Below are 24,394 nucleotides of genomic sequence, written 5' to 3'. Positions count from 1 at the left end.
ATTATTCAGTTATCTTTAATTATCTTGCTACCTTCTTTTATTATCTTGTGGTATAAGAAAATTTGTTGGCGCTTAAAATTAATTGGTTACTTATAATATTAGCTTAAGTTTTCGAAAACATTGCAAACACACAATATTAGATTAAAATAATATTTTTATATTATTGATGTATTTCGATCAACCAATATATGTTGTTTCTCAGGAAAAAATTACAAAAATGAATTAAATAAAATACCAGTCTTTACTTTTTGAGAAAAATACAGTAGAGCTTCATTGACTAGTTATTAAATGTAAGTCAATAATAAATATTTCTCCTAATTTTTAATTGTCATAACAATACAAAACAATGTCTTAAATTTTTATTTATTTTTTTAACTACCAGCCATAATACTGATAGTCACAATTACGTAGCAAAAAACGCTACTTCTTGCATTACGATATCATCAAACTGCTACGTAATTTATTTATTTATAATCGTCGTTGAACTGCTGACCCAATTTTGGGTTTACGACTACTTATGTTCAATTCCGTAGCCTAGTAATCTTGAGCCCGATCCAGAAGACAAGGGAACTCCTGGATCAAGCATTGGGAGAAATTTGCCTTAGTGTAGGACTTTTTGGGTGGAATTAACCCGCATTTGCGTTGCATGGAGAGGAAAACAACGAGAACCTCCCACGGTTAGCCTGCCAGCAAGAGGCCTCTAACCCATGATCCGTCTACCACTGAGGATATTTTAAGTCGGCACTGTTGTCGGTGCAAGCCGGATGCGGAACTCGTATCGACTGGGATTCGAACCCGGTTCGTCTCATTGGAAGGCGAACGTTCTATCTCCTGAGCCATCACGGCTCTACTACGTAATTTCTGAAATTTAAGAAACTATTTTTCTAAGGATAAGAAAAAGCAATAAATTAATGTTTTAAACTTTGAAGTTAAAACAATCTAGTCCGCACTTTTAAATATTTTTAAGAAAAAGTACATAAAAAGTCAAAAAGAGAAACGGTCTTAATCTTAACTCCTAATCAAAGTTTTTAAGAACTCTATTTGTTTTAACCCTTTAACGGGCCCTTTATTTCTAGTAAAGGTTAATTAAAGTATTTTTGGAATTGAAATTGTTTTAAGAACAGTAATTGATATAAAAAAAACTGCTCATTTAGTTTATAAAAATGCCATTTTTTTGGTGGTAAAATTATTTAACATGACCTATTAAGAACTTACTGACTCTTATTTTTCTTTATTTATAAAATAAATTCCTTAAATGCTACAAACTTCAAAGGGAATGACGTATTTTATAACTTTTATACGTTTTTTAAAAGTGACAAATGGTTACCAATTTTATTCAAACTCACTTCAAGAAAGCTGAAGTTATTGAAAAATGGAAACCTAAATTAAAAGTGGTAAAACGTGGTGATAAGTATACTTACCTCGGCCTTCAAAAGGGTTAACTCTTTCCTTATCAACTCACTACCAAATGAAAATTTATTCTGTGCAAATGTTGGAGCATTACTATAAATATTGGAGCATCACCCATAAAATGAGGAATATTTAAATAAATTTAAACGATTATAAATGCGTTAGAAATTGCAATATCAATTATTAAAATTCGAGTGTAAAATTTACATTAACTTTTACAAAATTGGTATTGAGAACATTTTACGAATTATTTTGCGAAATTAGAAAACTAATGAACTCATGTTAAGGTTCTTTTTTTCTTTTTTTTTTTTGCATTTATTTTAGAATTCCACTTCCATTTAAGAACATTAGATTAGACGCAAGGTAAGCAGAGCTGCCAACTTTCAATGCTTTTTTTTCTGTTTAAAATTTATTCTAGTTGTATCCACGTTTGCGTTTAATGTTTTATTTTTTATTCATTTGAACTTATTTTCTACACCACTACATATAAATAATTTAAAAGTTCATATACAACGCCACGTAATTTTAGCTCTATCGTGATGAGGTTTGAAAATGTTCGAAAAATTACCTAAAATTCAGAAAGTTTGGATTTTAAATGTCTACCACTCTATAAAATTTTTTGCAAAAAGCGTAGTAGTTGGCAGGCACGAGTAAGCAAAATATTTATATTTTTGCCAGCTCTAAACTATGACAGAGTAATTTTAAGATTATTTTTGTATACAGCTTAAATTTTATATCAGGTGAAGAACTGAGAAATTTAAATGCCAACGTTCTACGCTTTTTGTAAAAATCTATTCTAGTGCTAAGTTAATGTTTCTTATTATTTTTTAATTCATTTAAACTTATTTTCCATACCACTACATACAAATGATTAAAAAGTTCATATACAATGCCACTTTGCATCAGTTCTTTTATGGTGACGCTTTCAAAATGTTGGCAAAACTACCATAAAATTCTGAAAGCTTTGATTTTAAAATGTCTACCACTCTATAAAATATTTCGCAAAAAGCGCCGTAATTGGCAGGCTTGAAGCTAGTCTGGCACTAATTCAAAAAATGTTTCAAATCCTTAAGAAATGTAAAACTAATTACTTTTAAACGTTTAGCCACCACTTTTCTTAACAAAATGCTAAAGTATGTTGCTTCAGTTAGAAAATTTTATTATTTTATGTTACTAAAATTTTCAAGCGGAATTTTCTGTTTCGGAAAGTGTTTACGGTTAAAACATACTTATATGAATGTTTCTAGGATGAGAAAAAAGTAAATAATGATGGTTTTTTTTTATAATTAAGAATAGTAAGAGCTTATTTCACGCCTCCCGTAAACCAACTAGAAACGAAATGGTTTTACAACCAGTTTTTTCCGTCTTAATTTCGACCTTGAAGACATTACATCATAATTGGAAAACGTAGTGGATGAACCAGGTAAGTGACATTTTCAGAGTGGCATTCAGGTCAGAAGAAAAAAAGAAGTGGTATTCAAAGTATTTTATTATAGACTCATTAGTAGGCGGTGCTAATAATTTTTTGCCTTATTTGATTTACCACTACCGAATTTAAAATGAAAATCATGCAATCATATTCAAAAATAACGTTGATTAGTTAAGTTAAAACTAAATGGAAAGAAAAAACAATTTTGTTGTATTAAACATACCCATACTGATATGACCACTTTATATTATTTTTACCTGATTAATAAGTACCCTTGAAAATGTCACCTACCTCCTTCCTACACTAAGCTCTTCAATTTTTAGGTTTCTTATAATAAAAGGTAAGTTAATGTAAAAAAATATTGGAAAATTGAGTTAGGTTCATCTGAGTAAAATAAACGTAAACAGTGAATATTTATATGAAAATTAGCTATATATTTTATATTAATGATCTTTTAATATATAAATAAAAAAGTTTTTTAATGAAGTTTATTAAAATTGTAGTCATTTGCATGTTTGAATTATAAAATCAAACCTTATATTGTGTAAGGGCAAAAAAAAGTCTCAAAGTGCCCCAGTCAAATCGAAGCAATTTACATATCTTTGACGTACGTAATTTTGAAGCAAAAAAAAAATAGCTGCTGATATCTACTAATTTTTCTAAATTATCAATTAATCCAATCAAACCAATATATTTTTGATTAACTTTATCTGCATTTTATTGCACTTATTATTTGTTCAATAGCAAAATATAATTCACTCTCACATTTCTTGGGCATTATTCTACCGAAAAGTAACTCGGGAAAATGCTTCATTTTTTCCATTTTTGACTGATTGAAATCGATTTTCATATCACTGTGCACACTTAGGATATGTCCATTTTCTTATACGATTATTTTGAGCCTAATCTAAATTAAAAAGTTCTCCGACAAAATGCCTAAATATATCTATGTATTCACCACATTTCCCGGCAAACTTTCCATTAGTTCACCAACTGATACTTCCTTTGAGGGTCGATGTGCCCAAAACAGGTGTCAAAACCAATTTTAAACCTCAAATATCACTTCCCATACAAATATAGACGCGTAGGAGTCAAAAATCACTAGCTAAATAAATGTCAGAAATTCCGGAAAGATCTTATCAAGGTTAGGGAAAAGTTCAACAAACCTAAAGAGTTAGAACAAAAGAGTTGGTTGAATTAAGTGAGCTTAATCCTATTGTTCCCTAACAGTAGGGAGGTTATTGCCTCTTGAAAAGGGATTCACTATTTGGGCGGCCTTTCCTAAAATGAGTAGGTCGCGCAACGGTACTTTCATGACAAGCCAACCGCTTCGTCGCTTGTTACTGCCACTAGGTCAGTAGATACGGGTCAGTGAGATGTTTATTTTGCTATATCACACCTACAACTATTGACTTTACCTTCTTCGTTTTACAACTCTCAATTTCAAGCCTGAAAGTCGCTGAGGATAGATTAAATGCAGGAAAGGAACTATTTTTGATATCGGAAGTTCGTTCATTTGGTTTAGAGATATTACTAGATAGTCAATAAAGTTTTGTCGTTTTTTTTTCACTAATTTGTTTTATAGTGTTACGAAAACACAGTGTCTGAGGGAAATGAGTTGTTAGATCGAGAGGGAAAATTGTGATGTCATGAACTTATAATCAAATATATAAGCTTACTTCTTCAAACTACACAATATTTGAAGCTTTTAATTGAAGTTCGTTCATTTGGTTTAAAGATATTACTAGATAGTCAATAAAGTAGAACTATTTTTATTTTCGGAAGTTCATAGTCCAGGACATAGGGCACTCCTCAACTCATATCTGCATATGCAACTGCGAACTCAACTCATCTGCGCATGTAATGACTTTCACTCAGATAAATGGGCTGGTACTCAGGTAGCGATTTCATATAGGTCTTCGCATTCTCTTCCAATAGTTTTATTGGAAGATTACTATAAAATTAGAAGAGTATAAATCTGATTTAAAACACACATTTTCACTTAAAAATTAAATCTGCGATAAAGTATTGATTTTTTATTTAATCTGAGATAAAAGACTGATAACTAGCAAAGTATACTGTTTAACAATTGTGAAATTATTAATCAATTTCTAAAATACTTAGACGATTATTTTTCATCAGAACTAAGATAAATATGTTCTAATAACAATGAAAATTATTATTTAGTTTAAATTATACACAAAAAAAAATCAAAAATACAAGTCAGTTGGGCGATTCAAATAATTCAGTTAAAATATCGTTATTCTTTTAATATTTTTCACACATTATCCTTATTACTTACTGAGTCCGATTAATTACAACTATAAAATTTATCAATTAATTATAACTATAATTATAGTTATAAAATCAAAATAATTATATAATTTTTCAAATTCAGCTATAGGCTTTCAAAAATTAATTATAAATTGATTATATTTCAAAAACATCATTAAATATTTGTAGATTTAAAAAAAAAACAGTTTTTCACAAGATAAAAAAAGTGATGGAAAATTCAATAAACCAGTAATCAAATTTGAAAGTTAATTATACAATAAAGAATTATTTTATTAAATAATTGGATAACATATTTTATTGTTTTAATAAATCCACACAAAATTTTACAATTATAGTTTTTAACTTATTTAAAAATCTCTAAAAATGTTTAGAGTTAAATATTAAATTCTGTTTTTTAAACTAGTTGTTACGTAGCTCTTTATTATTCTTTGGTTTTATTCTTTGTATGGAAAAATGAAACCGAATTGAAATAATAACCCGTGACGGAAAAAGAATGAATTTAACATAAATCCAAGTTTATGTTCGTAAAAAAAAGAGTTTTTGACCTAAAAGAATAAAAATGAGTTATTTTTGTTATTCCTGAATATGAAATTTGTATGAAATACAAAAATAGGACGCACTCGTTATTTTTATATGCATGCATCAAAGCTATATTGCCCTTTTTGAATCTCGAAATGTAATATAAAACACTAGAAGATGTTCACAAATTCAATAGATATTTTCTACTTGAAAATTAAGACACTTAAAAAATCATTTCGTCAATAGAAAAGTATCAGTGATTACTTAAATTTATTTATTAATAAAGAACTAATTAATGACTATAAACTATTGACTATACACGCTACTAATATCATTAAATTAATAAAAATTAAATAATCAATATTTTTTTTATAAATCACTTAAATTATTTAATGAATAAACTATTCAAGCAGTTTAGTTTATGAATAATTAGCTAATTAATTACTAAAATCTATAGCATGTGCAATACACTTCAATCATAAGACCCATAGCAATAAAATAATTAACAACTTCAAAGCTTTTAAACCACATAATATCTTGCATCAGTAAAAGAGTGGGAAATGTTTATTTTTTTAAACAAATAATAGTAATAAATATGCAACCTATGCAATTATTACACTCTATGTACTAACATACTCTCGTAATTCGTATTAACATTATGAAGTAAATGTACAGAAATAAATTTTCAACTGAAATTATTTTACATGCAACTAAGTATTCATTATCTAGTGTAATATTTTTAATAATTTTTTTTTTCCGCTTTAGAATTTTATATTAATTTTGTAGCTACTTAAATTTTCAGCTAAAAAACATTAACTTCTTTATTTAATTTGTTTTATTTTTTTATCTATTCATTTATTTATTTTTTTGCTTTTTATCCATTTTTCAACTGTTTCCTATACTGAAAAATTAAAAACTTGAACTTTTATTCCACGGTATACTACAAATATAATCTTAATTAACAGTTAATAAGTGAATTTCAATTTTGAGGCAGATATGCGAAAATACGTATAAATTTTTTTATAGAATTTAATAGCCTGTTGGTTTAGGTAACGCAGTTTTCAAAAATGCATCATACGATTAGGAATTATCATGCCTAATTTATTAAAAATTTGTCAAAAGTTTTATTTTCTGTAAATTTTTAACAAAAAGTATTTCTAAAAAATGGGTCTTCCAAAACGACAAAGACAAATTTCTTTTCTATTTTTGACTAATTTCAAAAGTAAAAATAAAAATCTTAAAAACTCACATGTATTTTAAAAAAATTATTTTATCATAAATCTAGAAGATATCTTTATTCATTTTTTTAAGTCTATAGGTGCATATTAATTGTTTTGTGTTGTCTTAGAGACGTGTTCCGTTTGTTACTGTCAGATCTGTCACAAAAATTAATCAATTTTAAAATTACTCAGTAGATGATACTACCACTTTTTAATTTTTTTTTCCATCAGTGTGCGGGAACAATAAATTTTAGAAACTATCTTGAGGTAAAAGATTACTTTTGAACTTTCAAAAGGGGAGTAGTTTTTTATGTTGTTCCTCTTACCTTCTTTCTTTTTAAAGCTAATTAGTGAAGCTTTCGTGACTGCTTGTCATTCACAAACAAAATGTGCAAGACATATTTAAGCTCTGATGTCTTAAACCTAAAAAGTTTTCCCGCGTTAGTAAAAAAATAAATATAACTATGCAAGATTGCCACGGGCGACTAAAAAGTGCAAGAAGTTTTGACTTATAAAATTCAAACTTTTATTAAAAGAGATTAAAATAACAACTTTTTATAACATATTTCTTTCATTTACTATTGAGAGTAAATGTTAAGATAATTAGACGTAAGACGATAATTTAGATTACCATGTAATCTAAATTATCGTCTTTAGAGGTAAACCTTACATTTTAGCTCCTCAATTGTAAAAGTATAAGTAAAAAAATAAGTAAATTATTTTTTTAACATGTTGAACTCCATAGGGTCACCAGTGACCGGTACTGAGTTCGCTCTTAGCCCCACGGGGGTCACCAGTGACCGACAAAAACACTCATTTAAACCTTAAACACATTTTCCTAAACAGGCAGTTTGAGATATTTGAAAATAAAAAGGTACCCGACGAATAATTTTATATTTAGAAATAACATTTAAACGGCACTCATTTATGCAAACTACTTTTATTGTAAATTTATAAACAAATAAATATATTTATATAGGACATTTTCTGAACTATTTTATAGCCTTGCATGTTTTTCAAAATATATTATTTTTATTGTACACAAAAATTAATTAACTTTCTGATCTCAAATTGATTTTAGAGTGAAGACTAGCAATCAAAATAATAAAACATTATTTAAAAGGATGCAAAATAAAATGATAAACAGGTCGGTAGCTATATTACAAAACGCACAATCTATTAGATCATGCTTATATGAATATCCGTCCTTCATGTTACTGGTACCCACAACTTGTTCTACCTCAATTTATTGAAATTAATGCAAAATAGAATTGTGGTAGATTAGGAAATCTAAATTTTCTTTTTAAATAATAAAATCTCGCCAACTCCCGAAACCGGCGATACAGTTCATCCATCTCCTCCTACATTCGAAAGCCTCCACACGAATTTTTAGAAGTAGTTTGAGCAGACTATTTAAAATATAAACCAGTTGAGCGCATGAACACAAATTCTACTTTCGTACCATGCCGTACACTGGTCATCACAGTGGTCTGATCGGACTACCAATAAGAAATGTTGTGGCTATTCATAAGTCGGCTAACCATGGGCTGCAACTTCGTTCAAAAAGACCGTCATAAAGGTTAAATTTGACTCGGCCATTTCTTTGTTTTCAGATGTCTCAAATTGATGCACGTTAATCTCAGCACGCATCCTTTATAAATAAGACTTTAACAGAGATAGACTTATGATAAAATACAATCGGACTAACCGAAAGTGGTTATTCATATTTCCCAACTTTTAGCTTCTTTAAAAATATTATAACGTTGAGTTTGAGATATTTGACGCAGGAATTCCCTTGTCTTCTGAGTTCTCACACTAGCTAATCAGTTAACAACCCAGTGGACATTATATGCATGATCGATACGTACATTATTCATTGAACGTTTCGATCCTACATATAACATCCACTGGAAGGAACTTATTACCCTCGAGCTAACCGTGAGGTTTATCTAGTTTTCCAGCAATCAAGCTTTGTTAAAATAACCGTCATCAAGCTCAGTTTATTTTATATTTGACTCGGTAATTCCCTTGTCCTCAGAGTTCTTTCAATGAAGCGCATTATTCTCAGCAAGTATCGATATCCCATAAAATATTGACAGAAATAGATTTATCATGAATTGCCATAAGGGCTAACCGTGAGGGAGTTGCCTTGTTTTCCTGCAACGTGTAAGATCAGTTTGTTTTATATTTGACTCGGTAATTCCCTTGTCCTCAGAGTTCTCACAATAAAGCGCATTACTCTCAGCAAGTATCGATATCACATAAAATATCGACAGAAATAGACTTATTCTTGATTGCCATCGGGCTAACCGTGAGTAAGATGTCTTGTTTTCCTGGAACGCAATTTCGTTAATAAGGGTGAGTTTTTCCGGATCTCCGACTTGGGAGTCCTCTTTATCTTCCGAGTTCTCACTATTATCGTTTGCCTTGAAGCTCAAACGATAATAAAAAGTATTAAATAAATTGCTGAAGGCATGATAGCTATTTTTGGTCAACCAATTCAAAACAATTTACTTACAACGGTAAGAATAAAACCGTTATTGTCTCATCCTTTAAACGGCAAAACATAAATCCTATTTTTAAAACAATTCTAAAGTGTGAATGATCGAAACTGGTTTCCCAAAATAACTCAGCTCAAATTTACTTAGAGAACGCTTGGTGTGGGTGGACGGGGAAAAAGGATAAATGTAATCAATAAATGTTTTTATTACCTGAATCGGGAGAAACCAGGAAATGTGAGAAGAGTTCAATGACCTCTACATTTTTACTCATTTAATACATTTGTTGCTACCTTTTTCAAGGCTACGTCGTATCTGCAAAATCCTGTCCCGGCATATTGCCAAAGAAAACTCTTTGAACTGTTTTATTAGCTGTTTTCTCTACCGCTAAGAGAATCACAAAATGGCACTGAACTTTCTGTCAGAGAACATTAGTTTTTTTTTTCACTGGAATATTTTAACGGTCTTTCCTTTGACTTAAGAATGCCGAGGAAATGATTGAAACAGTGTTGACAAGTGATTTATTTTTCCCAGAGCTTTGTGAATCATCGGTTATTTACCCCTTTTATTATCTGCCAGATACTTTGTTTTTGTTATCGAAATACCTTTGTAATAAAAGATTACAGTGTTTAGTTCGGTTTTTTTTTTCCTAATCAAATCTGAATAAAGTCGTAATAAAAAGTTTATGGCCAAGATGGCACTTCGAATAATTAGACCATGTAAAATATTTAGATAATAATGTCAATAAAAGTACCAGGACCATTTTTTTTAAAGAATAATGCCCTTAGAATAATTTTTCCTTTCTCAATTTTAAGTAATAAGGCTATTTGAGTAATTAAGACTAGATGAGTTGTTTTAAAATGTGATATCATAGGCATTATTGTTTCTTTTATAATCAAATCATAAAATACGTTAGACAATTTACCCCTTTTATTATGTTATTTTATTTTATAGCCGTCGTTGAATAGCCGATCCAATTTTATGGGTTTACGACTACTAATGTTCAACTCTGTAGCCTTGTAATTTTGAACCCAATCCAGAAGACAAGGGAACTCCTGGATCGAGTATTGGGAGATATTTGCCTTCGTGGGGGACTTTTTGATGGAGCTAACCCGTATTTGCGTTACATGGAGAGAAAGACCACGAGAGCCCCCCACAGTTAACCTGACGGCAAGGGGACTCTAACCCATGATCCGTCTACCACTGAGGATATTTCACGTCAGCACTGTGGTCGGTGCATGCTGGATGCGGAATTCGTATTGACTGGGATTCGAACCCGGTTCGCCTCATTGGAAGGCGAACGCTCTATCTCCTTTTGTTTTATGTAATCATTCGTAATAAAAGATTTAAAGTGTTTAATTCTTTTTTTCTTAATCAAATCTAAATAAAGTTGCAATAAAAAGTTAATGGCCAAGATGATATGGCACTTTGAATAATTAGACTATTTAAAATATTTAGAGAGTTATATCATAAAAGCACCAGGACCATTTGTGTTTTTAAAGAATAATGCCATTACAATAATTTTTACTATTTCATTCTCAATAAATAAGGCTATTAGAATAATTATGATTATTTGAGTTGTTAAAGAGTGATGCCATTGACATTATTTTTTTCTTTTCTAATCAAATCACGATATAAATTAGACAATTTACCCCTTTTATTATCTGTGAGATACTTTGTTTTGTTGTAACAAAACTGTCGTAATAAAATATTACAATGTTTAGTTCTTTCTTTTTCTAATCAAATCTAAATAAAGTCGTAATAAAAAGTTAATGGGCCAAATGATATGGCACTTTGAATAATTAGCCCATTTAAAATATTTTTTAAAAAAAGTGTTATTGAAAATGCAAGACCTATTTGAGTTTTCAAAAAATATTGCTATTACAATAATTTTTAATAGTTTAGTTTTAAGAGAAAAGGTTTTTAGAATAATCATGACTATTTGAGTTGCTAAAGAATGATGCCACTGGCATTATTGTTTCGTGTCTAGTTAAATCATAAATAGAATCTAAATACAAAATTGTTGACCAAAATGCATAGCCGCTCGATGGTGGATATATGGTATGCATTGCGCACCGACCACTTTTATTTCACAGACAAGCTGATACCCGTCGATCTGCAGCTGGGTGGGCTTAAAACCGCCACCGGAAATCGAAACCGAGCCTTATCCACTGTGCCATCCTCTCTAATTAAAAAGTAATTACATTGAAATGTTTTTTTCCTTTATTTATCAGTCATAAATAAAATCTGACTTGAAAATTAATACCCAAAATAATACACCCTTAGATAGTTATAAAATTTAGATTTAAAGAATAATGACTAATAAGTTTATTTTAGAGTATCAATTTCCAGACGACGTTTCCTCGTCTTTTGGGTTAGGTCCGAAATTCCGTGTCTATTGAGTTGAAGATATGAATCACTCAACCCCTAAGTGGATGGTTGCAATTCCCAATATTTTTACTTTATGAAGATCAAACCTCATATCTATGACTAATAGGGTGAATTTTCTTTATCCTGGTATAAGCTCTGATGTTTATTTTCCTTGAAATTTCTTTCATAAAGATAATTTATACTAAGCAATGGTAATAGTTAGTTAATACTTTTCACTATCTAAAATAACAAGTTCAGAGGTCAACAGTTGCATTAAAAGAAATAATATTTTACATCTCGTTAAACTAAATATTTTTATGGCAAAATAAAAAATAATATTAGTAAATTGGTTGAATAGCCTTTGAGAAATAATTCAAAGAGTTTACTTCGTTTAGAAAATTATAAATCTCTGCCTATCATAAAAATCCTTTCTAACCGTTTGATATACTTTAATAAGCAAATTTATAGTTACAAGGGGAAAAAACACTCATATAATTCAAAGACTTGGAGCAATATAGTCATACGCCATAATTTCGTCAAAATTGACATTTTTCCGTAAAACTGTCCCTTAGTATTGTTTCCATAAAGGTAATTTACAAGTTTTCGGTTTTTTTCAAAACTAGTACTAGTATTTCAATAACATTTTTGTTTTTTCCTCGCTTAAATCATAATTGCCACCCCAATGCGCAGACTTTTCTCTTTTTGGTTAAGAATTCTAGAAATACATATTAAGGGCGGTCTTTACACAACACCCTTTAATTGCAAATAAATACTACCATAGCGATGATTTTTCAACGAGTAAAAAATAAAACCAGCGGACAGCATCCCCAGGCAACCAGTCAAAGGGGGAATCGGTTAGCTAAGTGCAAACGCTGTTCGTTAAGCACTTTTTTCAGAAGGAGGCTAAATTTTTTGAGAAGCTTAAATACTTTAAATAAAAAGTTAAATAAAGAATGAAATATAATTTTCATCAAATTTAATAATTAAGTTTTAAACCATTCTAAATAAAATAAAAAAAATTTCACATATAAGAAAATTTTTGAATATTTTGTTGGAAATAATAAACAATCACAAAAGAAATTGCTATAAAAATGAAATTTCTATAAATATATATTGTTTTAATTCTTTTATTTTTAATTCCGTAAAGTTTTTTGCCATCTCGAAAGATTAATTTATAACACCTCTTTTTTCAGAGGCATCTAATCGAAATTTTGCCGTATAATAAAGTAGTTTTACTTTCTGCAAAATGGTAGGAAAATTTGAAAAATATAACATGAAAAGATTACTGTCAAAGAAAATATTCCTAAAAAAAGGCCTTTTGTTGTCTTATTTATATTTCCAACAAAACTTTCTTTTGAGAATTCTATATTTACTACAGCATAGTTTAAATAACAACAATAAAAAAATATACAAAGTAAGAAAAAATGTAGGATAATAGAAAGGAAATGCTGCATATTTGTTTTCATAATTAATTCGTTAAAATTTTATAAAGAATCAAAAATACAATTATTTAACATCGAATCATTCATAAAAAAAATCAAATAAACTATAAATTCTATTTTAAGAGTTTCATAGATAAGTTTCAATGCCTTAATCAAAATACTTACACGTACATAAATTATTTTGACATCATTATATACATTTATGTAGATAAAAAAACACTATAGTATGAAATATCAATTAAAAACCTTATGAAATATCTTCATTTTGGAAAATTCAGTTAGTTGAAATTTTGAAAAATTAATTTTATTGAAATAAAATTGAACAGAAACTATAACTAAAAATCGTCTAAAAATCAATACAAATCTTTTCCATGTTTATAAATTCCACAATATAAAAACTAAAGTTTCCAGTTTGGAAAATTCATTTAATTGAAATAACTATGACTAAAACTCGCCTGGTGTTTAATTTTAGTCTAATTAAATTTTTAACATTATGGTAAAATACAAATTTAAATGATAATTTAAAAAATTACAACTAAATTAATCGAACGTATTATTTTCAATGATCTTGTTAAAAAAAAGTAGAGCTTTGACAATAACGTAAATCCAATTATAATATAAAGTTGTATTATAATAGCTTTAAAAAATATTTAAATGTATGTTTTTATTTAGCGATATTATTTTTATTGTTCCTTTAAAAATATTTTACATTTCAAAAATCCAATACTTCCCTATAGTACACTAACAACTTTCAAAAACGATTTTAATATTTTAAATAAATTTTTTATTACTTGTTTTAGAACATTAGTTTTAAAAAAGTAATAATTTTATAGTTACTTAAAAGTAAGACATAATATTGTCAAAAATAAAGCCCCCCTCCCCGAAGAAAAAAAACTATCTCAATATTTCTTTCTATTTTTTTTTAAATTTGGAAATAAGTTTTTAAAGAGTTAAAACGGTAAAAAAATGTATTAAGTTAAAAAAAATTATTAAATTATGAAAGAGCTTAAAGTTAAAATAGTTTAAAAAAATTTTAAAAGCGAAACACAAAAACGTTAGAAAAATTATTTTTAAATATTTTTACATTCCTAGTTCGAAGCATCGAATTAAAAAATAATTACAAAATATGCAAAATATCATAATAATAACAAAACGCAAGAAAAAATAAGGAAAAAAAAACAATCTTATACATAATTACTTACCCCTATCCAACGGGATAGAGAAAATAACTGTCCGAACTTGACAGGCGAGATTTAATTTTCACCAAAGAATCGCGCCAATTACAAGTATTCTGAATTGAAACATAATAAAGGCTATTTCGTAGCATAAACTCCGCGCCACAGGGCATTCGTCCCATCATGCTGCTATTTCTCCAATTTGAAACGAAGAGCTCTGAGAATCAGCTGTTTAATTCTACTATGTTGCGACGCATGCGCTACGCAGGTCAATGACCCCGAAAAAGCAGTGGATGCAAAATTCTATCGTTTTTTGCATTGAAGGCTAATACAAATACTACTTTTTATTTCGATAAAAACCTCTTTTCGCTTTCTTCCATTAAAAATCTTAGATTTTTGCAGGTCTTGACACCGTTTCATTCTAACGGAACCGAATTTTTCCTCTTTTATTTGTTTACTTTTTGTTATTATTTTCAACCTCGCTTTCCACTGCTTACCTAATTTGCACACGCACGAACCGTCGAAAACCGGTTTTTGAAAGTGAATGGAAAAAAAAAGGGTTTTGCGCTTCGTTGTTCTTCAAATTTATTTGTTTTTGTTATTTTAATGGAATTGTTTTATTAGTCAAGTGCAGTTTTAATTTATTTTTATTTTTGAAACAGGGAAATAGGAGGAAATTTCAAAGGTTAGGAAAAAATTTTCATTGTTTTTGTTTTTAAAACTGTTTTTCTTCGTCTTTTTATTAAGAGATGTTATACTTTTAATTAACATGTTATTTTAAATTATGCGGAAGTGTTATACGTAAAACAATATTTGCTCCAAAACCAGAATTTGTTTTTCTTTTATAAGTTCTCTGTCTTTTTTTGTTTATTTTTTTCATATTTATTTTCTTTATTTATGTTTTTTTTTTTAATTTTTATTCATTAATTTTTTTATTATTTTTTTAATAAGTATTTTTATCCTTCTTTAATTGTTTTATTTAATTTATACTATTTTTGCAGTAATTAGGAAAAAAAAGTTAATTAGTTTCATTGTATAATTAGTTGTAAAATAATAATTATAATAATATACAGGCCAATTTGTATTCATAGAGATAGGACGCTCACGCATAATAAAGGCGAGCTCAGATTCGAGAGCCAAATTCAATTAATGTTGGACTAGCTGTTAATTATTTTCAGAGTTTTCCTTCCTTCAAAACGAAATGGAGGCTCACTCCCACAACATCCAGTTGTCAGCCAGAATGGTCATGGAGGAGAAAGTTCCATGATTTTCAGACCAACGGTATGAATGTTGGCGATTTGGTCAGAATTGTGCACCGGCCGCTTTTACTTCTATGACAAGTTGGTGCTCATTTATATGAAGCTGGGTGAGTATTGAGTCACCGTCAAAAATAAAATAATGCCATTGCGGCTTACCAGTATTAAAATTATCTAAAATAATTAATGTCTCAAAAACTCTTGTCTTCTGAGTTGTTTTCAAAACTGCAAGGTAACTATGTTGAATAACGACGCGCATCGACTATATGCATCAATGCACATTACCGGTGATAAAATAAAATAAAATCATAAGTTTAAAACGTTATTGTATCTTAACACATGTTCTAAAACACCGGTCGGACAGCGGCTATTTTTCAGAACGAATTTAAAATTGGAACTTATATGTTCATGCAGCTTTTAGAGGGAAAATGATTTTTTCCCCTTTAAATCGTGGAAACACAGTAGTGGGCACATATAAAAAGAAAAAAAAAACGTGGTATAGGGCCTGCGGGCATAGGGCTGGGGAGCCCAACTTAGGGTTTGTTTCCGGTTTAGACAAATTCGTATTCTGCTTCCATCTTGTTACTTGTCACACTGTTGATCTTTAAAATCTGAACAGTAGTAAACGGATACAACTTAGAATCCTTTGCCATCGGACTAACCGTGGGAGGTTTTCCTTTTGTAACCAAATGCTTTTTTTTTTTTCAAATTTACATGAAATCCTAAAAATATGTATATTGCTAGTTTATTAAATATCGGTACATTTGAACGAAAGAAAAATTTGCATTTAGTTTGTAAATCCATAGACGTGATTAAAATAATCATTTGTGGAACAAAAACTACAGGAGTAATATTAATGCTATTAAATGTTTACTTAAATCAAATGAACATTTAAAAAGTTATTAAATAGAAAAGTTATATACGTGTGAGAAACACACACTTTCTAAACTTTATAAAACTTATATCGTTAAAAAAACAGCTTATTTTAGCATTTTAAAACGTATAGTTAATTGCGTAATGAAATGTAAAATAATTCCTTATTTCCCGTGTATTTTCTTTCATTATAGATAATTCAATGCGATCGAAATAACATATATTCCTCAACATTATGAGAAAAATTAACATTATATATTATTGCATGTCACGTTTTCAATACTTTGTTTCCAAAGTATTTTGTCTCTAATACATTATTTTATTTATCGAAGACGAATATATACATTAATTTTCCCACTACATCTATTTAACTATCGATCTGGGTTTCACATTATCTATGTGAACTAAAAATTGGATTTCTCGTCTTCCAATCATGTCATATTTACTGGATCATGCGTGACAGTGACGAGATATCTCGTTTACTATGTCACGTTTTCCATACTTTGTTTCAAAGTATTTTGTCTCTAATTCATTAATATATTTGTCGAAGATGAATATATACATTATTTTTCCCACTACATTTATTTAACTATCGATCTGTGCTTCACACTATCTATGCGAACTAAAGATTAGATTTCTCGTCTTCCAATCATGTTATATTTACTGGACCATGCGAAAGTTATGAGATATCTCTTTTACTATGTCACGTTTTCCATACTTTGTTTCAAAGTATTTTGTCTCTAATACATTATTTTATTTATCGAAGACGAATATATACATTATTTTTCCCACTACATCTATTCAACTATCGATCTGTGTTTCACACTATCTATGTGAAGAAAAGATTAGATTTCTCGTCTTCCAATCATGTCATATATACTGAAACATGCGTGACAGTGACGAGATATCTCGTTTACTATGTCACGTTTTCCATACTTTTGTGAGCAAGAGGCTCTTCAAAACCGCGAGGAATGCGCTGAAAAAAATACGAGAAGATATGAGATAAAATATGAGAAGAGTATTAAAATCAGCACGACTAAACTTTCTCTCTTTATTATTTGCAATCGAGAACAATAAATAAATAAAGTTTTTTAAAAAATAGATAAATTATTTTCCCCACGTATGCTAGCCGAAGGGTTTCTTTAACCTTATTACAACGATGATTGCAAATGGAGGAAATAGACTGGTTTCGGAAAGAAATTACCACTCTAAGAAAAGATTCACTTTTCAAGCCAGGAGGCTCAGATGAAAATGAGCTTAACCCACTTCTAACTTCAAGGCAATAGAAAGTAAAAACTCTATTGAAAGAGAGAGTTTGTAAGATGAAAAGGTCAATAGAAATAAGCATTTTTTACTTCCTCATATTTATCGCTATTGGCACAATTAGGTGTTTTTATTTTTTTGTTTGGAGTGAAGATTATTTAGAACACTTTCGTCATTTTTTATGACGTCTGGAAAACTTAGATGTCGTTTTGCTCTTGATTATTATTTTTTTTTTTTTATGTAATTTTCCTGTGACGCATTTGCATTTGTTTTTACTAGTGGCGGCGCCATTTTCCCTGTCAAGAGCACAGATCTGATGAAAACGCATTTTCAAAAAAATGCAATTTACGAAAAAATGAACTTGTTCTATGAAAAAGCTATGAAAAATAAAGTCTATAAATTATCTAAGAAAAAATGAAATCTAAAATTATCTATAGAAAATTATTTTTTCTATGAAAAATCTATGTTCAATGAAAAATTAATGTCTATAATTATCTATGAAAAATTAATTCTTCTTTCAAAAATCGATGTTCCAGGAAAAATTAATTATATTTCTAATAATAAAAATTAATTATAAAAATAAAGTCTATATATTATCTAAGAAAAAAAATAAAATCTAAAATTATCGATGGAAAATTACTTTTTCTATGAAAAAATTATGTTCTATGAGAAATTAATGTTTATAATTATCAATGAAAAATTATGTTCAATGAAAAATTAATGTTTATAATTATCTATGAAAAATTCATTGCTCTATGAAAAATCTAGGTTCTGGGAAAAATTAATTATAATTCTCTATGAAAAATCTATGATCAATAAAAAGTTAACATCTATAATTATCTGTGAAAAATTAAATATTCTATGAAAAATCTACGTTCTAGGTAAAATTAATTTCTATATTTCTCGGTAAATTTCTCTATATTCTATGAAATTTCTCTATATTCTATGAAATTTCTCTATATTCTATGAAATGTCTATAATTATCTATGAAAAATTAGTGAGTGAAATTTCACGAGTGAAATTTCTACTAGTTTACAATACAATAGAATTTCCACTAGTTAGAAACTCTTGACTACACTTTTACTACAAATGCTCTTGAAACGCTGTTTTGAACGATTTGAAGATACGGCATTTTATTGATTTGTCCCATGTCCTCCGTATGTATCTTAATTGAAATAATTGGTAAAAATTGGTTAATTTGAAATAATTGGTAAAAAGATTAATAAAAGTAGACTTTCATGATTTATAATTTGCAATTGATTTTAGTTTATTAACATGTGCTTATTATCCAAATTATAAAATAAGCAACGTTATTTTCTGTTGATTTTCTTTTTTTTTCTTCTACTTTTGGATGAATTTTCCGGAAAATTAAAAAACAACTTTTAAATAATAAATCGACAAACATTACGATAGTTTTTAATTTATTACATACATTCACTTTCATACTAAATGAATATAATTTCCTAGAATACTCTCGGCTTTAAATATACCCGCTGAACAAACAACGATTACTTCCTATATGTCGCAATAGCTGTTGCAACGGAAAACGAAATTAAAACTGATATTTTAACCAAAAACACTAAAAAAATATGTTTAAAATAAAAAAAATAAACACAGAGATGAGACTTCTTTTATCAGGTCCTTGACCTAACCCATCATTTACTTTCAAGTTCTTTTAAATCGCAAACAGATAAATAACAAAATCCGATAAAATAAAGGATTAAACGAACTTCTAATGCGTCAACGCGTTTGATATTCGATTAGTAATTTCTCAATAACTTTCTACTGGAGTGAACGGTATTGTCGCGTGCTGCTCAAATTTTCCTTCTTTTATTTATTTATTTTTTTCCCTTCAGGTACGGAAGTGAGTGTGTCGGTCGTTCAACCTAAAGCTTTTTCGACCTAGTTGGCACAGTGCCCAAAATGGCACCTGCCGCACGCTAAGGACGTGCATAACGGTCTCGGCTTTCCTAAAAAACAATTCCGGATAGAATAAAAAGACTGATTTGGATATTTGAACACCAGACGATTTTTAATCATAGTAAAAGTTCACATTTGTTTACATAAATTGGTTTTTCAAAATGGAAGCTTCATTTTCAAAATTTAGAATTGTTTTCAAGCATGGAAAATATAAAAAATAACGATTTGTTTATTTGAATACTAGACGATTTTTAGGCTTGGAAAAGAATTTAATTTTTATTCAATTCGATCAATTTTTCCAAAATGGAAGCTTTATTTTCATAAATTTGAATTGTTTTCAAAACATGTATAATTTAATAAAGAATGATATCCTAAAAAAGTATGTATTTAAAAGTATGTATTTAGTATGTATTTCAACACCTGACGTCATAGTATGATTTTTCGTCATAGGAGTTCAATTTCATTTAAATTAAATTAATTTTTTCCAAATGAAACCTTTATTTTTATAGTTTAGAATTATTTTCTAAACATGAAAAAAATAAAAAAAATATTTGGATATCAAAATACCATATCATATTTAGCCTAATAAGCGTTACATTTAATTCTAATTAAATGAATTTTCCAAATGGAATCTTTATTTTCATAGTTTGGAAAACATGGTTGACAACTGGAAACAAATAATAAGAAAAAAAGATTCGAGTAAAAATATAAAATAAAATCGAGAAAAAAAACTATTCTAAACTAAATTGTGATTAAAACTGAGCTAAATTAATCACATCTTATTTCACTTTGAAAATAATATTATTACAATTAATTCTTTTTATGTCATTAAAAAATAGTTATATAGCCATTTTGTATGCATTTTTTTATAATTTGTATGGTTTTTAAACATTTTCAAAAGCTTTAAGAAGTTGATTATTCTATTTTTTTTTTAGTTAACTCTATTTTCTATATTAGCAATGCTAGTATTTGAAATCACAAAAAGACGTTTTTTAATACTTTGAAAAGTATATTTTCAGAATAATGATCTGATTTCAATAAATTAAAATGAAATTCAATTCTTACATTAAATATCACTTTACATAATAAAAATTATATAAACAGTATTTTTTCTCGAATCTAAGTACGAGTGCAGTTTTAGATTTCTAATATTGTAGGATAGACTAAGTTTTTTTTTTCTCTTTCTTTCTGCGAAAAAATCTGACGATAATTTATTCTTAGATATTAAATTAAAACACATCCTTCAACGTTATGTGTTGGTATATATCATAATGTCATAATTAATATCTCAACACATAATGGGCAAAATATAATCTAATAAATAACCCGAAATTTAAGACACTAATTAGACTAGCATTCTAAAAAATAAGTAAAAGAAAAATAAAGAAAAAACTTTCCACCATCAAAATGACGTCACAAAACTTTCAATCCATTAATTGCTGGTATGTTTTTAATATACCATATTTATAGCAAAGATTTAAAGAGAAAGCGTTATAGCGAAAGTGTAAAGCAAGCGTATAAAAAACTCATAAAGAGAAAGCCTTGTTCTTAACTTTCGTTTCGAATCAACTTTAACTTCTTGTCACGTCATCTTCTTTTTCATGTTTCGTCCTACTTTTTATCGTCTGCATTTTTTCCCCTTACTCTCTTAATATCATCTCATTTCTGCGAAATGAGTTAAATTGGCAACAGCCCATTGAAACAAAACGATGTTTAGTATGCCTAATCTAAGTAACCGTCTGCATCGAGTCTTGACTTTGATAAAGAACTTTGGCGATAGCAATTTTTTTTTCCTACTTTTTAATTGAAATTTGAAATATCGGATTATTGTATTATACTTCGTTTTTTGGCAACAGTATTAAATATAAAAAAAATTAACTCACTGAAATTCTTTTGACCAGCAATACTGAAATCTTTTTAGTTTATTTTTGTCGTTTCTAAGTATAAGTAGCATACAGCAATGTATGGAAACTGATATATTTATTAGAAATAAGCAATGATGATATTATGTGCCTTATTTTAAGTGGAACTAGCAATAGTATATAATTTGTTTTTACATTATTTAGTCTTTTTAAAAGTTGAATCAATTCTCTTGACGTTAATTTTAAAAAAAATTTTATTAAAGAAATCTTATCGTTATTAATTTTTCCTTTTTGAATTGAAATTTGAATGTCGTACAACAATTCCCATTTTAGCTTTATTCAAGGGGAAACAACATAGTAAAATTTTCTAAAAATGAAAAAGAATTTATTGCATTATTCTATAGTTTATTATTATTAGATTATGGTAACAAAATATTGAACGAAATATCGTAAAAATTTAAAAGTTATAGGTTAATAGTCGAGCACTACGCAGGACGCGCTGTGATATCTAAGAACATGTGAACTTGTGCTCTCAGTTGATTAATGTATTTGCTCACTATTAAAACATTTTAGTAAAATACTATCATTTTAACTTATTTTATGTCATTTTTTAAACACTGCCATTTTGTGAAGAAAGCAAATTCTCTCTTTAGAATCCGCGTGCAACGAAAACAACATTCAAGTAGTTTAAGAATAATAAAACCGGAATCAAATTTGGATGACTTTTTTTAACTTATACTGCAAGTTAGGGAGAATAAAGAAAATAAGTTATTAAACATTGTATTATATAAGTTCTATTTTCTTTTTTTTTTTAAATTTTTAAATTTGTAACATGATAAAGTTAAGATTAAAATATGTACTTTCAATAAAATAGCTAAAATGATAGTATTTTACAAAAATGTTTTGGTAGGAGTGAAACATATCCATTAATCAAATTCTTCATGCATGTCACAGTGCCTCCTACGTCGCACGCCGCGCTCGGACAATTATGCTGTAACTTTCACATTTTTGCGAAAATGAATGCAATATAAATGTACAATAATATATACAATAATTCTAACAGGATAAACTATCGAAAAATCCAGTATTTTATTTTTTCAAAAAAATTATTGTGTTTTTTCCTTTAAAAAGTACCCCGATTTATTAGAATTTAGCTACTGCAAAGATCTTTTGAATTGAAACTAACAATAACAATAAGTCTTTTTTTTCACCTGTTTTAAACTGAAATTATCAATACCAAAATTTTACATATTGATTTAAACTAAGTAATAATGATAAAATTACAGTGAAACCTCCAGGAAAGTTCACCTCTGTATAGCGACCTTTTCTATTTACCACCAATTTTGGGAAGCACGGAATATTTTTCGGACTTAATGTTGAAAAAAACATTAAAGAGAGATCATCAAAACTTCCCTCAGCGACCGGGCAAACCTCTACACCAAATGCGGAAATGGTCAAATAATGGAACATAAAGAAATATCAAAATAAAAAATATTAACAAAACAAATGAATAGATTTAAATGTATTCCAAATATTTGTAAATGGATGAAACGGATTCTTGAACCATTCTTACACCAAATTCTGGATTTAATGAAAAACAGAAAATAGTTGGAATCAATGTCGGAAATTGCCCGATACCTAGTGACATATTTAAAAATTTACCTTCAAATCAGGCCCATTTTTTTTTTTTTTTAAATTGAGAATGGTTGCTCTAGAGAGGTTTCACTGTATATGTCTTGTTATAATAATATGTCTTATGCGTATTAAACTGGTTATTGAAGCATTCTTACACTAAATACCCGATTTAATTAAAAACAAAAAATAGTTGGAATCAATGTGGGAAATTGCCCGATATCTAATGACATATTTAAAAATTTACCTTCAAATCAGGCCCATTTAAAAAAAAAAATTGAGAATGGTTGCTCTAGAGAGGTTTCACTGTATATGTCTTACTATAATAATATGTCTTATGCGTATTAAACTGGTTCTTGAAGCATTCTTACACTAAATACTCGATTTAATAAAAAACAGAAAATAGTTGGAATCAATGTGGGAAACTGCCCGATACCTAGTGGCATATTTAAAAATTTACTTTCAAATCAGGACCATTAAAAAAAAAATTTCTCACAGCCTTCACCTATTTCCGCGTTACCCAAATTTTAAAATTTCACCCCTTCAGTTTTTTAACCCTTTAAATGTCAACATCCTCTATATAACGGGGATACATCAAAAATGAAAGGTGTTAGGGTAGGTGGGTAATTTCCGGGTCCTTTGCACTCAAATCTTCCCCCACCAAGTAGAAAGGGAAAAAATAGTCAAAAAATATAACGGGGCACTGTTAACCCGGAATTACTAAGAAGGGGAAGGGTAGGAAAAAACAGATGTAGAAGATAGCAGATGGTATAGCGGTACTACTGATCGAGTTTTCTTTCACCCCCTTTCAAATTATGTTTTTTCTTAATATTTTTTTCAAGGACGGGGGTTCACAGGTCAGTGGGAAAACTTTTCTCCGGGTCAAAGACCCGAGTTATTTGTCCTAGTATCTCTTGGCGATCCCCTCAATTTTGCCAGGTGGTGTACAGCGCGTGCGTGAAATAAAAGTAGGTCAAACATAAAGTCGATTTTTAATTTTTTTTACTATAGTAGGCGTCTGTTGAAAAATCAACTTATAAGTTGAAAGATTGCTTTTTAAGAAAGTAGAAAAGGAAATGGTTTATAAATAGCTTCTTAAGAAACGCGTTTATATGAAAAGAAATTCTTGGAAGAAAATATATAAATACTTTTACTTGTCGTTATGTTTTATTAGCTATATTTAAAAGATGTCAAATTATACAATTTTATTAAAGACATAAGAATTGGGAT

The 24,394-nt window shown here is 28.5% G+C and overlaps 1 protein-coding gene across 3 annotated transcripts in view; it reads right to left on the bottom strand.

Moving 5' to 3' along the window:
• Positions 1-24,394, bottom strand: part of LOC107455863 (hormone receptor 4) — a 58,513-nt gene that overhangs the window by 25,866 nt on the left and 8,253 nt on the right. The window contains exon 1 of one of the 3 annotated variants that reach the window (XM_043041217.2): positions 14,386-14,768. The exons of 1 other annotated variant lie outside the window; for it this stretch is intronic. Coding sequence is in view for 1 of the 2 variants with exons in the window: in XM_021144631.3 (XP_021000290.1) it covers positions 9,585-9,645 (61 nt within the window). In the remaining variant the exon portion in view is untranslated. Of the gene's footprint in view, positions 1-9,584; positions 9,699-14,385; positions 14,769-24,394 lie in introns of those variants that run through there. One more of the 3 variants, XM_021144631.3, reaches the window with a different exon arrangement.

The sequence above is a fragment of the Parasteatoda tepidariorum genome, chromosome X2 (assembly GCF_043381705.1).
Source record: "Parasteatoda tepidariorum isolate YZ-2023 chromosome X2, CAS_Ptep_4.0, whole genome shotgun sequence".
NCBI classification, from domain to species: domain Eukaryota; kingdom Metazoa; phylum Arthropoda; class Arachnida; order Araneae; family Theridiidae; genus Parasteatoda; species Parasteatoda tepidariorum.
This window is presented reverse-complemented; position numbering and strand designations above follow the sequence as displayed.